This window comes from Scyliorhinus torazame, chromosome 2 (assembly GCF_047496885.1).
Source record: "Scyliorhinus torazame isolate Kashiwa2021f chromosome 2, sScyTor2.1, whole genome shotgun sequence".
Taxonomy (NCBI): domain Eukaryota; kingdom Metazoa; phylum Chordata; class Chondrichthyes; order Carcharhiniformes; family Scyliorhinidae; genus Scyliorhinus; species Scyliorhinus torazame.
The window spans coordinates 260,755,391-260,772,817 of record NC_092708.1 but is presented as its reverse complement, the minus strand read 5'-3'; the positions used below and the strand labels follow the sequence as shown (position 1 = coordinate 260,772,817).

General features: G+C 48.0%; 1 protein-coding gene across 4 annotated transcripts in view; it reads right to left on the bottom strand.

Annotated features, from left to right (window-relative positions):
* The window catches only part of ccdc135 (coiled-coil domain containing 135), a 303,907-nt gene extending 289,343 nt beyond the window's left edge, over window positions 1-14,564 (bottom strand). The window contains exon 1 of one of the 4 annotated variants that reach the window (XM_072486250.1): window positions 14,414-14,564. Coding sequence is in view for 3 of the 4 variants with exons in the window: in XM_072486255.1 (XP_072342356.1) it covers window positions 4,535-4,537 (3 nt within the window). In the remaining variant the exon portion in view is untranslated. Of the gene's footprint in view, window positions 1-4,534; window positions 4,653-14,413 lie in introns of those variants that run through there. The other 3 variants (XM_072486255.1, XM_072486247.1, XM_072486260.1) reach the window with 3 other exon arrangements.
* Between the last annotated feature and the right edge of the window lie 2,863 nt (window positions 14,565-17,427).

Sequence of the window (17,427 nt, the reverse complement as noted above, 5' to 3'; positions counted from 1 at the left end):
ACCTGCTGCACCTGCAAACCAATTTTTTGCGATTCATGCACAAGGATATCCTGGTCCGTCTGCACAGCAGCATGCTGCAATTTTTTTTACCATTTAAATAAGAGTCCATTTTGCTGTTATTCCTACCAAAATGGGTGACTTCACATTGACCAATTACATTGTACTCCATCTGCCAGACCCTTGCCCACTCGCTTAAACGATCCATATCCCTCGGCAGACTTTCAGTGTCCTCTGCACACTTTACTCTACAACTCAACTGAGAGTCATCTGAGAACTTTGACACATTACAATTGGTCCCCAACTCCAAATCATCTATGTAAATTGCAAACAATTGCGGTCCCAAAACTGATCCCTGAGGCACACCACTAGCCACTGATCGGAAACTTGAAAAACAACCATTTATCCCCACTCTTTGCTTTCTGTCAGTTAACCAATCCTCTATCCATGCCAATACATTACCCGTAATGCCGTGCACCCTTATCTTATGCAGCAGCCTTTTGTGCGGCACTTTGTCAAATGTCTTCTGGAAATCCAGATACACCACATCCACCCGTTCCCCGTTGTCGACCGCGCTCGTAATGTCCGCAAAGAATTCTAATAAATTAGTTAAACGTGACCTGCCTTTAATGATCCCATGCTGCGTCTGGCCAATGGGACAATTTCTATCCAGATGTCTAATAATTTCTTCCTTGATGATAGATCCAAGCGATTTCCCGACTACAGAAGTGAAGCTAACTGGCCTATAGTTACCTGCCCTTTTTTGTACCTCCTTTTTCAAACAGTGGTGTCACATTTGCTGTTTTTCAATCTGCCGGAACTGCCCCATCGTCCGGTAAATTTTGGTAAATTACCACGAGCGCATTTGCTATTTCCCCTGCCATCTCTTTTAGTACCCTGAGATGCATTCCATCAGGGCCAGGAGACCTGTCTACCTTTAGCTCCCTTAGCTTGCTCAAAACTACCTCCTTAGTGATAATGATCGTTTCTAGATCCTCACCTGCCATAGCCTCCTTGCCATCAATTATCGACATGCTATTTGTGTGAAGACTGACACCAAATAACTGTTCAATGCCTCGGCCATTTCCTCATTTCCAAATATTAAATCCCCCTTCTCATCCTTTAAATGTTTACCTTAGCCACTCTTTTACGTTTTATATATTTGTAGAAACTTTTATTATCTATGATGGTCAGTGGGAAGTTGGAGGGGATGCGGGTGGTCTTGGTGAATGTTTATACCCTGAATTGGAACATTGTGGGCTTTATGAGGCGGGTGTTAGGGAGGATCCCGGACCTAGACACTCACCCGGGGCAGTGGACCAACTTGGAGGTGTTGCCGTTCACGAGAGCTAGGGAAAGATTCAGGTATTTGGGGACTCAGGTGACAAAGGAATGGGCTACGATGCCCAGATGGAATTTGACAAAATTGGTGGAGGAGATTAGGGGGGATTTTAGGAGATGGGATACATTACACCTGACGTTGGCAGAGAGGGTGCAGGTGGAAAAGATTAATGTGCTGCCAAGGTTCCCGTTTGTTTTCCAGACCCTCCCGATTTATCTCCACAAGGCCTTCTTCCAGAAGTAGAAGACAGTGACTTCAGAGTTTATATGGGCAGGGAAGGTGCTGAGGGTAAAGAGGGTTCTGTTCCAGAGGCAGAGACCGAAAGGGGATTTGCAGTCCCGAACTTGCTGCACCACTATTGGGCGGCAAATGTGGAGGTGAGGCGATGGTGGTGATGGGGGAGGTCAGGATGGAGGAGTCGTCCTGTAAGGGTTCTAGTCTGAGGGCTATGGTGACAACTCTGCTGCTACTAGCTCTGGTGAAATATACAGGGAGCCCACTGCTCCAGGCAAAGGTCAGGGTGTGGAATCACCTGAGGAGACACTTTAAGTTGGAGGGATGTCGGTGTTGACACCATTGTGTGGGAATCATTGGTTCAAGCCAGGGGAGATGGGTGGGATGTATGGGAAGTGGAGGGAGGTGCGGCTGGAGAGGGTGAGGGACTTATTCCTTGACGGCAAGCTCGCAGGTCTGGATGAATTGCGGAAGAGGTTTGTGTTGCCAAGGGGGAGTGAATTTAGTAAATCTCTGCTGGTGAGGGACTTTGCCCGAAAAGAGTGGAAGGCGTTTCCCAGGTTGACGGAATACACTTTATTGAAGCAACTGCTGCTCCTGGATGAGTTGGGGGAACAGAACATAAGAACTAGGAGTAGGCCACCTGGCCCTTCGAGCCTGCTCCGCCATTCAATGAGATCATGGCTGATCTTTTGTGGACTCACCTCCACTTTCCCGCCCAAACACCATCACCCTTTATTCTTCAAAAAACTCTCTCTCTTTATCTTGAAAACATTTAATGAAGGAGCCTCAACTGCTTCGCTGGGCATGGAATTCCATAGATTCACAACCCTTTGGGTGAAGACGTTCCTCCTGAGCTCAATCCTAAATCTACTTCCACTTATTTTTAGGCTATGCCCCCTAGTTTTGCTTTCACCCGCCAGTGGAAACATCCTCCCTGCATGTATCCTCTCTATTCCCTTCATAATTTTATATGTTTCTGCAAGATCCTCCCGCATCCTTCTAAATTTCAATGAGTACAGTCCCTGTCTACTCAACCTCTCCTCGTAATCCAACCACTTCAGCTCTGGGATTAACCGAGTGAATCTCCTCTGCACACCCTCCAGTGCCAGTACGTTCTTTGTCAGGTAAGGAGATCAAAACTGAACACAATACTCCAGGTGTGGCCTCACTAACACCTTATACAGTTGCAGCATAACCTCTCTAGTCTTAAACTCTATCCCTCCAGCAATGAAGGACAAAACTCCATTTGCCTTCTTAATCACCTGTTGCACCTGTAAACCAACTTTTTGCGACTCATGCACTAGGACACCCAGGTCCCTCTGCACAGCAGCATGTTTTAATATTTTATCATTTAAATAATAATCCCTTTTGCAGTTATTCCTACCAAAATGGATAACCTCACATTTGTCAACATTGTATTCCATCTGCCAGATCCTAGCCCATTCACTTAAACTATCCAAGTCCCTCTGCAGACTTCCAGTATCCTCTGCACTTTTTGCTTTACCATTCATCTTAGTGTCGGCTGCAAACTTGGACACATTGCACTTGGTCCCGAACTCCAAATCATTGATGTAAATTGTGAACAATTGTGGGCCCAACACTGATCCCTGAAGGACACCACTAGCTACTGATTGCTGTTATGGGCCAGGGTTTAGAGAACTCCAAAGTAGATCATGAGATCACCTGACCCACGACTTTTATAAGATTGTGGTATGGGGAGCACACGGCCCGCTCTACAGGTGTGGTGCAGCAGAAATCTAAAAGTATTTTTTAAAGCAAAACAATGTTTATTCTATGAACTCAGTTAACCTTTTTAAAAACATACAGTGACCATCTTAGCAACCATCAATTCAAATACAACCCCCAAAAAATACAACACTCTAAGTAATCCTTAAACTTTCCTTTTGACATCCATAAGACAAGAACCCTTTTAAAGAAGCACACCAGGTTTAAATTCTCTACTGAGAGTAGTTATCAGTCTGAATTCACCAAATGATCTTGAAATAGTCTTTAGATGGCAGAGAGACCCCCGGGAAATGCATTCAGATATATGCAGGTGAGGGCTTTTGTGAGGCGACAGGTCAGGGAATTCCCGCTGCTCCCGACACAGGAAATTCAAGACAGGGTGATCTCGGCTGTATGGGTCGGGGAGGGCAAGGTTTCGGCAATACACCAAAAGATGAGAGAAGAGGGGGAAGCGCTAGCAGAAGAGTTGAAGGGTAAATGGGAGGAGGAGTTGGGGGAGGAGATTGAGGAAGGTTTGTGGGCTGATGCCCTGGGTAGGGTCAATTCCTCTTCCTCATGTGCCAGGCTCAGCCTGATACAATTTAAGGTGGTTCACAGAGCACACTTGACGGGGGCGAGGTTGAATAGGTTCTTTGGGGTAGAGGACAGATGTGGAAGGTGTTCAGGGAGTCCGGCGAACTATGTCCATATGTTTTGGTCATGCCCGGCACTGGAGGGGTTCTGGAGAGGAGTGGCGGGAGCAATATCTCAGGTGGTGAAAGTCCGGGTCAAGCCAAGCTGGGGGCTAGCAATATTTGGAGTAGTGGACGAGCCGGGAGTGCAGGAGGCGAAAGAGGCCGGCATTCTGGCCTTTGCGTCCCTAGTAGCCCGGCGAAGGATCTTGCTAATGTGGAAGGAGGCGAAGCCCACTTGCGTGGAGGCCTGGACAAACGACATGGCTGGCTTCATAAAGTTGGAAAGGATTACGTTTGCCTTAAGGGGGTCTGCGCAGGGGTTCTACAGGCGGTGGCAACCGTTCCTAGACTACCTCGCGGAGCGTTAGAGGAAGGTCGGTCAGCAGCAGCAACAACCCTGGGGGGGGGGGGGGGGGGGGGGGGGAAACGAGAGATTGTTTGAGGGGACGGACGAGCGGGGGATAACATGGAGGGTGAGGGAAACTGGCACGAACGGGCGAGAGCCAGTGTATAAAGCTCTGTAAATATTTCATCTTACCATGTATATATCTTGCTCAGGGCGATTTTGCGTTATTTTGTTACGGGGGAGGGGTTCATTGTTTGTCAGGGGAAAAAATTGTTTTGTTTTGTTAAAAAAAATTAATAAATATATTTTCCAAAAAAAATAGATGGCAGAGAGAACAAAATTACACCTTCTTTGGCTGGCTGCAGCTCCAAAACTAAAAAGAAACTAAAAAACACAGACACCCAAGCTTTTCCTCAAAGCGAAACGCAAAAGCAGAGCCAGAGCTCAGCCCCACCCACACTCTGACATCACTGCAGCCACTTGAGCAGACAAACATTTCTTAAAGTGACATTCCCATGACATTGCCAACCAGAGACACACCCATTAATCCCCACTCTTTGCTTTCTATTAATTAACCAATTACCTTTCCATGCTACTATTTTACCCTCAACTCCATCCTGATCTTCTGCAGTAACCTTTTGCGTGGCACCTTGTCAAAAGGTTTCTGAAAATCCAGATATACCAAATCCATTGGCTCCCCGTTGTCTACCACACTGGTAATGTCCTCAAAAAATTCCACGAAATTAGTTAGGCACGACCTGCCCTTTATGAACCCATGCTGCATCTGTCCAATGGTACAATTTCCATCCAGATGCCTCGCTATTTCTTCCTTGATAATAAATTCCAGCATCTTCCCTCCTACCGAAGTTAAGCTGCCTGGCCTATAATTACCCACTTTCTGCATACCTCCTTTTTTAAACAGTGGTGTAACGTTTGCTAATTTCCAATCCACCGGGACCACCCCAGAGTCTCGTGAATTTTTGTAAATTATCACGAGTGCATTTGCAATTTCCCTAGCCATCTCTTTTAGTACCCTGGGATGCATTCCATCAGGGCCAGGAGACTTGTCTACCTTTAGCCCCATTAGCTCACCCATCACTACCTCCTTAGTGATAACAATCGTCTCAAGGTCCTCAACTGTCATAGCCTCATTTCTATCAGTCACTGGCATGTTATTTGTGTCTTCCACGGTGAAAACCGACCCAAAAAACCTGTTCAGTTCCTCAGCCATTTCCTCATCCCCCATTATTAAATCTCCCTTCTCATTCTCTGAAGGATCAATATTTACCTCAGCCACTCTTTTTTGTTTTATACATTTGTAGAAACTTTTACTATCTGTTTTTATATTGAGCAAGTTTACTCTCATAATCCATCTTACTCTTCTTTATAGCTTTTTTAGTAGCTTCCTATTTCCCAGTCCTCTAGTCTCCCACTAATCTTTGCCACTTTGTATGCTTTTTCCTTCAATTTGATACTCTCCCTTACTTCCTTCGATATCCACTGTCGATTTTCCCTCTTTCTACCGTCCTTCCTTTTTGCTGGTATAAACATTTGCTGAGCACTGTGAAAAATTGCTTGGAAGGTTCTCCACTATTGCTCAACTGTTTCACCACAAAGTCTTTGCTCCCAATCTACCTTAGCTAGCTCTTCTCTCATCCCATTGTAATCTCCTTTGTTTAAGCACAAAACACTAGTGTTTGATTTTACCTTTTCACCCTCCATCTGTATTTTAAATTCCACCATATTATGATCGTTCCTTCCGAGAGGATCCCTAACTGTGAGGTCATTAATCAATCCTGTCTGATTACACAGGACCGGATCTAGGATCGCTTGTTCCCTCGTAGGTTTCATTACATACTGTTCTAGGAAACTATCGCGGAGACATGCTATAAACTCCTCCTCAAGGCTGTTTTGACCGACCTGGTTAAACCAATCGACATGCAGATTAAAATCCCCCTGATAACTGCTGTACCATTTCGACATGCATCAGTTATTTCTTTGTTTATTGCTCGCCCACTGCAATGTTACTATTTGGTGGCCTATAGACTACCCTATCAGTGACTTTTTCACCTTACTATTCCTGATTTCCACCCAAATGGATTCAACCTTATCCTCCATAGCACTGATGTCATCCCTCACTGCTGCCCGGATGTCATCCTTAAATAACAGAGCTACACCACCTCCCTTACCATCCACTCTGTCCTTATGAATAGTTTGATCCCCTTGGATATTTATGTAATAACCTGCTGCTTCGCTTTCCATTCATGTTTTTACTTCCCGTTTTATTCCTTTTAGTATTACTGGGTCTATTCACTGAGCTCTCCTCAGTCGCTGTACCTTAGACTTGTACTGTGGCCCTTATTGATTTTTGACTATGGCTTCTCGGCCTTACACTTTCCCCCTTACTGCCTTTTGTTTCTGTTCCCGTTTGCGGCCTCCGCGAACAGGTGCCGGAATGTGGCGACGAGGGGCTTTTCACAGTAACTTCATTGAAGTCTACTTGTGACAATAAGCGATTATTATTACTTCCCACCGACTTCCTGCATCGGTTCCCATCCCTCTGCCACATCAGGATTGTGGGTATGTACAGGTGGTTGGGGGAGTGGGGGGGGGGGGGGGGGAGCAGGTGGTGAGGATCCAGAACAAATGGGAGGAGGAGTTGCGGGGGGGGGGGGAAAATAGGCTGCAGACTGTGGTGCGAGGCGCTGTGTAGGGTGAATTCGACCCTCTCCTGCGCGAGGATGAGCTTGATCTAGTTTAAGGTGGCACATAGGGTACATATGACCCGGGCGAAGATGTGTGTGTTCTTCCAAGGGGTGGCTGATGAGTGTGTGAAGTTTGAGCGGGGGCCACCGAATCATGTCCACATGTTCTGGGGTTGCGGGATGCTGAGGAGGTACTGAGAAGTGCTTTTTGGGACGCTATCTAAGATTGTGGGAGTGGCGGTCAGCCCGGACCCAATGGTGGCGATCTTTGGGGTATTGGAAGTGCTGGATGATGTACCATCAATTACCATGAGACAAGAATGGTGGAACAATCGAGGCTTTATTGAACAAGATGTTGTGCCTCCTGTAGCTGGAACCAGAATGGCTTCAGCTCAGGAGAGCGCACACTTGTATACGCCGCCTGCTAGGTGGAGCCAGCAGGCAGGGATTTACCATCGTACCTCTAATATACGTGCAGTGCTGTAATACATATAATATACCACTAGTGGTGTTCAGCACATTCACACCCTGTTAAAAAAAAAAGTCCGGCGGGGGTGGTGGAAACATTACAAATTAAGTCTGCCGGGGCCTTGACCCTCCTCCGCGATCGCCTCAGTCCTGGTGGTGATGTGGGTGCCGACCTGGTCACCTGCGACTCCGGGAGCGTGTTGTCCTCTTCTTCGTCACCCCTGAGTGGATCCAATGGGAGGACGGATCCTGCTGGGTTGGGGGCTGTGGTGTGGTTCGCTGGAGGGAGGGTGAGTGGGGCAGGGGTGAATGAGGCAACCCGGGGGGTGGGGGTCAGATCGGGGGTCGTGCAAGGTCCCGGAGGGAGACTGTGTCTTGGCGCCCGTCGGGGTGTGCCACATAGGCGTACTGCGGGTTTGTATGTAGGAAGTGGACTTTTTGACCAAGGTGTCCGATTTATGGCTCCGCACGTGCTTCCGGAGGAGGACGGGTCCAGGAACTGTTAGCCATGTTGGGAGCGAGACCCCGGAGGTGGACCTCCTGGGGAAGGCAAAGAGACGTTCATGAGGGGTCTCATTAGTCGCGGTGCAGAGGAGCGACAGGATGGAATGGAGCGCGTCGGGGAGGACCTCCTGCCAGCGGGTGACCGGGAGGTATTTAGACCGCAGGGCCAGCAGGACAGCCTTCCAGACCATCCCGTTCTCCCTCTCCACCTGCCCGTTTCCCCGGGGCTTGCAGCTGGTCGCCCTGCTCGAGGCGATGCCCTTGCTGAGCAGGAACTGACGCAGCTCATCGCTCATGAAAGAGGATCCCCGATCGCTGTGGATATAGGTGGGGAAACCGAACAGAGTGAAGATGCTGTGCAGGGCTTCACCATCATCGTAGCGGTCACGAGGTTGTGGGGCCGAGACTGATCCAGGGTGATAGAGGCGAGCTGCGGAAGGTGCTGGGAGGTCCCGGGCTAATCAGCGGTGGCGGAGTTGTGGTAGGCGACGAACGGTCAGACGAGCAGAGGTCCTGAGGCGCAGTCCAAAATGGTGCCGAAGATGGCGGCGCCCATGGGGGGGCAGCATCAAAGATGGCGGCGCACACGGGCCGCATGTGGCGGGTGTAGAAATGCCGGGCCTGGAAACAGCGGCAACCAACCGGGCCTGGCAAACAGAAACAAAGTGTCCTTTCTTTCCACATCCGTTGCAGGTCGCGCTCCGCGCCGGGCAGCGCTGCATGGGGTGTTTGTTTTGTCCTCAAAAATAACACTTGGGCCCCCCAGAGTCAGCTGGCTGCCGCGCGGCGCAGGCTTGCGGTGAGCTGGAGTCGGCAGCTGGAGGGGCCCACGATGTCCACGAGGGTGCCACACAGTCGGGGGTGTAGGACCGAACGTTATGGGAGGCCACTTCTAACGAATTAGCGAGCTGCCTAGTCCCCACAAGATCGAGCGCACCCCCTTCCAATAGCTACTGGCGGACGTACGCAGACTTCATGCCCGTGACGTAAGCGTCTCTAATTAAAAGTTCAGTGTGCTGGACTGCCGAAACTGCCCGGCAGTCACAGTTCCTACCTAGGATCTGCAGGGCATGCAAGAAATCGTCCAGGGACTTCCCGGGGAGTTGCTGTCTTGTCGCCAGGAGGTGCCTGGCGAACACTTGATTCACTGGTCGAGCGTCATCGCTTCGGAGTAGGTGGGCGCATCCCAGATGAGGGGAAAAATGTCAGGGCTCGCCTGTGAATAGAGGATTTGGAGCTTCTGCGAGTCCGAGGGTTCTTCAGCGGTTGCTCTGAGGTAGCCTTCGAAGCAGGCTAGCCAGTGGTCGAAGGTGGACGTAGCGTTGGCTGCTTGAGGGCTCAGCTGCAGGCGATCAGGCTTGATGAGGAGATCCATCGTTTAAAAATCTTGTTCAATAAATTGATGTACTGTCAATTACCACGAGACGAGAATGGTGGAACAATCGAGGCTTTATTGAACAAGATGTTGTGCCTCCTGTAGCTGGAACCAGAATGGCTTCAGCTCAGGAGAGCACACGCTTTTATACGCCGCCTGCTGGGCAGAGCCAGCAGGCAGGGATTTACCTGGAGGTTGGATACACCACCTGGGGGTGGCAGCCTGGCTGGGGGACTTGTATGACTTTCTCCAGTTAAAATTATTATGTTTGAGTTGAGAGGGTCAGCAGAGGGCTTTGAGACGCAGTGGAGGTTGTTCATGACAATGTTTGAGGAACTGTTGGCCGCAGGGGTGTGGAGGGGGAGGGAAGGTGTAAAAAGAGGAAAAATTGTACAAACTATGGACCGTGAGTTTGTGGAGTGGGTTTGTACTTGTTGCTTTTTTTAAAAAATATAAGTTTGTAATAAAGCTTTTTTTTAAAAACACCATCAGCTCTTAAGTACTTCCAGCTGCACAGAGGCACAAGGCAAGATGCCCGCTGTCCCCACTACTATTCGCCCTGGCAATCGAGCCACTAGTGATCGCACTCAGAGCGGCGAAAAACTGGAAGGGGATCCAGAGAGAACAGAGTCTCACTCTATGCGGGTGACCAGCTGCTCTACATTGCAGACCCCCAAAGCAGCATGGAGGGGATCATGACGCTCCTGAAAGGGTTAAAGCCTTTTCTGGCTACAAACTCAACCTGAGCAAAAGCAAAATCTTCCCAGTGAACCTGCAAGGGAGAGGGCAGAGCTGGAGGGACAGCCATTTAAACATGCCTGAAAGAAATTCCACTACATGGGGATCTAAATTGCCCAAGGCTGGACACGGATCCACAAAAGGAATCTGGCAAGTCTGATGGAGGAAGTGAAAATGGATCTCCAGAGGTGAGACACACTCCCACTCCCCCTGGTGGCGAGGGTGCAGACAATCAAGATGAACGTACTGCCCAGGTTCCTCTTCCTGTTCAGATCCATACCGACCTTCAACCTCAAGGACACTTTAACACAGTAAATAAAATTATCATGACGTTTGTGTGAATGGGGGAGGGAAGAATCCAAGGATCCCCCCAAAAATATTGCAAAGAACGAGAAGCCTGACCCCTCCAAACATGAAATATTACCACTGGGCAGCCACAGCGGAAAGAGCGAGGGGATGGATAAAGGAACTAGAAACAGAATGGGTAAAAATGGAGAGTTCCTGCACAAGGATGTCCCTCCGCGCCCTGGTCACAGCATTGCTCTCATCCCCACTAGTCAAGCACTCTCCAAGCCGAATGTTAATAGTCACGCTCCAGATGTGGAACCAACTAAGACAACACTAGGGGCAGCACAGTGGCGCAGTGGTAGCACTGTAGTCTCATGGTGCCGAGGTCCCAGGTTCGATCCCAGCTCTGGGTCACTGTCCGTGTGGAGTTTGCACATTCTCCCCATGTTTGCGTGGGTTTCGTCCCCACAACCCAAAGATGTGCAAGGTAGGTGAATTGAACATGCTAAATTGCCCCTTAATTGGAAAAAATGAATTAGGTACTCTAAAAAAATGTTTTAAACTAAGACAACAACACTTTGGTCTAACCGAAATGTCCACTATGGCTCCCATCTGCAACTATCGCAGGGTCATGCCAACCAAAATGGACGCCACCATTAAAAGTTGGAGACAGGATGGGGGGCACTGACAGTTAGTGTCTTCAATACAGACAACAGACTGACAACGCTAGAAGAATTGATGAAGAGGCTACAACTGACCGGGAACTGACCAGGGGGAAACATCCTCCGTTGGGAAACAAAGACATGCACACAATTACTATTAGAAAAACTGTTGGTCGCGGGCAATTCGGCGGGGTGGGGGAAGAATTGTGGGGACCTGTATGGGCAACTGTTGGGAAAGGCACGCTCCCCACTGGACAGGACAAGAGAAAAATAGGAGGAAGAGCTAGCGATTGAAATAGGGTGGGATCTCTGGAGTGAAGCACTGAACAGAGGCAACTCCACCTCCACACACGCAAGGCTAAGTGATACACAGAGCACACATAACTAGAACCCGAATGAGCAGATTCTTCTTGGAGGTGGAGGACAAATGTGAATGGTGCCAGGAAGGCCTGGCCAACTACACCTACATGTTCTGGACATGCCCCAGACTTGTCGAGTTCTGGATAGCCTTCTTCACGGCAATGTCCAAGGTTGTGGGGGTGAGGGTGGAGCTGTGCCCAAAAGTGGCAGACTTCGGTGTATCAGACTAGCCAGAACTCTTTATGGTGAGGGGGTCCTACGCTCTAGCCTTTGCCTCCCTAATTGCCCACTGAGGAATCCTGCTCAGCTGGTGATCAGCAGCACCATCCAAAGCTGCAGACTGGCTGGCCGACCTGTCGGACTCCGCTCCCCCGCCCCCCCAATCGAAAGTTTGTAAGTATGGGCAACTGAATAGCAATAATAATAAAAATAATCGCTTATTGTCACAAGTAGGCTTCAATGAAGTTACTTTGAAAAGCCCCTGGTCGCCACATTCTGGAGCCTATTCGGGGAGGCCGGTACGGGAATTGAACCCGCACTGCTGGCCTTGTTCTGCATTACAAGCCCACTGTGCTAAATCAGCCACTATGCAATATATGTGTCACTGCACGACCCTACTTTGTATGATAATGAAACACCAATAAAGAACACATGATATATAATAAAAAAAGGGTAAGGGGTTTTCGGTTTTGGAGACCATTTCAAATGTTGGGCTTTTGTAAATTGTATTTGATTGTACAGATTTGTTTATTTTCTTGTGTAAAGGGGAAAAACTCTAATAAAAATATTTTTCTTAAAGTGTTAGGACCCTGAACGAGAACCCAACTGTTTTCAATTTGTAAAACTGTGAGGAAATGTTACTGCACCACAGAAGTGATAGCACTGACCAATAGGTAGGTATCTTTTATGTTAAAACAACCTTTAATTTAATCACAGAATTAACCGCAACAAGGAAATAGCTTTACAGTCAACAGCAGTTCTTAAGTAAAAGAAGAAACGTTAATTTACTTCCTAAACCTGCCAGTATATTTCAAATAAGCAAATTAATATATATTAAATACCACTCACAGATAAAGTTAACAGCCAGGGTTTTACTTGCTTTCCTCTGTGCAGAATCTTTGGAGCGAGAACCTTTCAGCACCAAAGTGAAACACCTCTGTTCAGACTAGAGTTCAGGACCTACTGACTCTTCATACAGACCTGGTTGCTCGCATTAACTACATCATCTGTACCCAAAGCATAAAGCATTATTTTGTCTCTTCTTATAAGATGTTCCTTGACTTGTTTAGCCAAGACCAAACACAATACCCCTCATAAATTATCTACATCCTAGGGGTCCTTCAATCCTAAACAATATTCCATTAGCTAGCTATCTATAAACAAATGAATGGTTCTCAAGATCTATTAGCAAAACACTTCACCTGCAAATCATAGATTTCCCCAGTTTTACACCTTAATCACTGCTCTAGCAGTCATACTGTCTATATGCATCTTAACCCAGGTTTTAATAACATTACTGCAAAAAAAAGTTAAGTAGAAAATATGACAATTTCTTACATTCATCACACCAACCGATCACTTATTTGCTTACCTAATTAAGGCCCCTGGACCTCAGGTCTCAGTCTCTCACTCCCTCTTTAGGACAACTCCTTATTAAAGACCAGAACCTCTTCTGCCGCTGGGTTGAATTACATCACTCATCAAATTCCCTTATAAGGTAAGTACACTGTCTAGCAGTACTCCATGAAGTTGGATTTCCTGATATTTACTTTGCGTGGGAAATTTCTTCCCCGCCACACCAAATGCAATAACTTCACTGCAAGGACTGCAGAGGTTCACCGTCACCTTTTCAGGCAAATTAGGGATGGACAAGTGGAGAACGTTTTTGACTTTCAAAAACTTTTGGCGGCACGGTGGCACAGTGATTAACACTGCTGCCTCACAGCTCCAGGGTCCCAAGTTCAATTCCAGCCTCAGGTGACTGTGTGGAGTTTACACGTTCTCCCCATGTCTGCGTGGGTTTCCTCCGGGTGCTCCGGTTTCCTCCCACAGTCCAAAGATGTGCAGGTTAGGTGGATTGGCCATGCTAAATTGCCCCTTGGTGTCCAAAAGGTTTGGTGGGAAAGGGTTGAGGCGTGGGCTTAAGTCTTTCCAAGGGCCAGACTCGATGGGCCGAATGGCCTCCTTCTGCACTGTAAATTCTATGATTCTATGACAATACATGCCATCCAAATTCAAAGTCTGAACTAAATAGGCAAGTCCTTGCTGTTTTTTTCCCCCAGCCTGTGTGTGAACAACGAGGAAAGAACATTTGAGGACTCAACTGTAATTCCCTCCATGATTGAACAGCAAGTGGATACTCGCCGTTTAGACTCATAATGAAAAGAAGAGCCTTGGAGTCGAGGATGATGAGAGAGCTGGTGGGCGTGCAATCAGGTTGAACAGAGCCTCTCAACAGCCTTTGGCGGGAGATGTCAACTGCAGTTCAGTGGGCAGATCGTCTTCTTGCTGCAGAGACAAGAATGCTGTGGGTTCTGTGACTGGAACACGTAATTTCGGCTGACTCCCCAGTCGAGGTGCCGTCTTTCGGACTAGATGTTAGAACAAGGCCTTGTATTACCTCTCAAGTGAATATAAAAGATTCTCTGGCATTATCTTAAAAACAGCTGGGCCGTTCGCCCAGCGTCCTGGTCAATATTTATTCCCTAGCCACCAGCAAAAAGCAAACCTGATCATTACTGTTTGTGGAACCTCGTCCTTGGGGGGTTTTTTTTCGGACAAAATCAAACAGCCCCAGTATCAAATTCTGTGAAGCCGGAGAGCCAGCAGTTTCGGACCGAGCGACCTTCCGAGGTTACGCTATTTTAAATAATTGGATCGCGCACCAAATCACAGGTTAACAGTTGGCTCCATGACTGAGAAAGTGCATAAAAAGAAATGGGCGATATACATAAATAATGAACATTTTTACCTTTGTGTTTCCTTAGGCAGTATAAATTGTTGGTTTCCGAGACCTTCTCTCGAAGCGACAAGTACTTTCTTCGCTGCCCAAGGCCTGTTGGGTTTGACTGGAAACCTCTCTCTGTTTCACTGGCAACCAGAACTTAACAACCAGTCCCTAGCAACAGCCCCAGCAACGGGCTAGGCACTCTGGGTGTTGTAGTCACTTCCTCCTCTGGTACTGAGCCAGCTCTGAGAAAAGCCAGACAGTGTCTGCAACAATGACAGCAACTTACATGTGTATTGCACTTTTTATGTAATAAAATGTCCCAATGCACTTCACAGGAGCATTGTGAAACAAAACACAACACCAAATCACATGCAGGAGATATTAGGCCAGGTCGAAGCTCGGGGCCAAAGGTAGCAGAAGGAACATCCACCAATGGTGGAGCGATTATGATTTGGGGATGCACAAGAGTCCAGAACGAGAGGAGCACAGATACCTCGGAGGGTTGTGTGACAAAGAAAGGGAGGTGTACGGCCATGGATGGATTTAAAAACAAGGATGGAGAATAATTAAAACTTTTGTAGACCACAAACGAGTCCAGACCGAGTAAATTTAAGAAACTTGATTTATTAACACACTATTATTTACAATATACACCAGATCACAATCAAGTCTGAACTGTCAGTACCAGACCTGGCCGACTTTATGCAGAACTTATCGATGGATGATTCGCCTCTTTAGCAGGGGAGCTCGTATTCGGCGCGACTCAGGGAGAGGTTGATCGCTCCAACCCCATAGGTCTCGTGTGGGTTAGAACATCCCTCCCCCACAAAGTCCGAAGATTCCTCCGAAGACGGCGGAGTAGGAGGGCGACAGATCCTCTTTGCATCCGGCGATGCTCCTGTGACTCATGGTACTCGATCGGGCAGTGACATGAACATCGTTTCCGACATGAACGCCGTGGCGGATGCACTGACTGAGGCTGCTGCACTGTTTGCTCCGATGCCTATGTTTCCATATCTGAATCTGCATCATGAACCTCTCACATGTCGCGTCAGGGCCCCTTGGGGGAATGCTCTGGCCTCTTCAGGCATCAGATTTGCCTTGAGAAGAACTTTCCTCCCTTGAGGAAGTTTACGAAGATTTGGCCATCTGGACAAAATGTGGTCAAGGTGTGACCTTACACCTGTACTTTAAAAAAATAAATTTAGAGTACCCAATTATTTTTTTTCCAATCAAGGGGCAATTTAGGGTGGCCAATTCACCTATGCTGCACATTGTTTTGGGTTGAGGGGGTGAGACCTACATAGACACTGGAAAGAATGTGCAATCTCCACACGGAAATGACCTGGGTCGAACCTGGGTCCTCAGCGCCGTGAGGCAGCAGTGCTAACCACTGTGCCGCTGTGCTGCCCCTTTGTACATGTACTTGATAAGATACTGGCTTGTCCAGGTGAAAATAGCCAGGATAAGATAGAAAGAGGAAAGCGCAGGAGGACCGGGGTGGGGGGGAGGTGAGGTAGCAAAACCCAGCAAGGAAAAAATGGGAAACAGCAATGGAAAAGGGGGAAAGGGAGGGGGGTGGTCAAGGAGAGAGGTGCTAGTGGGGGGGGGGGGGATAGGGAGGATTGTAGGCTGAGCCAGCCAGACAGCAACAGGCTGTAAATAGAGAAACCTAAGAAGGAACCTTTGTGACTGTATAATAAATTAAAACGAATAGCAATGTATATAATTTCAAAAATGCTAATAAAAAGATTTTAAAAACAGATACTGGCTTGTCTAGCGGCCAATTGTTTGGAGATCTACTGGCGCCACCTGCAAGCCAGTCAGGGCCTAGTTGTCATTGAGGAATGGGACAACGCCCTTGTAGCTCCTGGCTGTGGCACAGTTTCCCAACTATATCAGGGAAAACCATACTGTGACGGGTCCAAAGACCCCGGCCCATCAGCAATTCAGCCGGAGCCACCCCGGACGTGGCATGCGGAGCAGAACAGAAACCTGGCCAGCTTTGTGTCTATGGACCCTGAAGACTGTTTTTTTCAGTCCACATTTGAATGTCTGTATCGCCCTTTCCGCCAAGCCATTTGAAGCTGGGTAATATGAGGCTGTACAGGTGTGTTGCACCCCGTTAGCTTTCAAGAATCCCGAGAACTCCTCACTTGCAAAGGATGTTCCATTGTCAGTAACTAACACTCTGGGATGCCGTGTCTACTCAAAGACAAATGCAGCTTTTTTATTAATATAAATTTAGAGTACCCAATTATTTTTTTTCCAATTAAGGGGCAATTTAGTGTGGCCAATCCACCTACCCTGCACATCTTTGGGTTGTGGGGGGGTGAAACCCACGCAGACACGGGGACAGTGACCCAGGGCCGGGATTCGAACCCGGGTCCTCAGCGCCGTAGGCAGCAATGCAAATGCAGCTTTTTGAGGTCGCTCTGGAGGTTGTTACTGGCATTTTATGGACCTCTAACCACAGAGTGGACGTCGATCAGGAGAATTAACATCAAGCCTTGAAACGGGCCGGCAAAATTGGCCCGCAATTGTGCCCACAGTCGCTTGGCCATTCTCAAGATTGTTCCTGGCATATGCCACACTCCTGGGCTACTCTCTCGATGTCAGCATCCAGGCCGGGCCACCAAACATAGCTACATGCAAATATTTGGACAGCCCAGGGTGTCCGTAATGCAGGTCCCCCAAAATCAGGTTTTGGCCCTTTTCTGAAATGATGATGCACATACCTCACAGCAGGATGCCTTCCTCCACTTCTAAACTCGGACATCTTCGTCGAGAATGCCCGCAACTCACCTGAAAACCGCCAATGCAGCCTTTCAAAACGAAAGGATCTATCTGAGTCCACTCACGGATCAGGGATGCAGTTACAGGCAACTAATTCATAAAGTTGAGCGTGGCCATTATCTCGTCTATCCTGGGAAAAGAAGGAGGACTCATTGGCAAGGGAAGTCGGCACAATGCATCTACATTTGCAATCGGTTCCAGGTCGATGCTCAAATGAGTGCTCATAGGCAGCCAGCAGA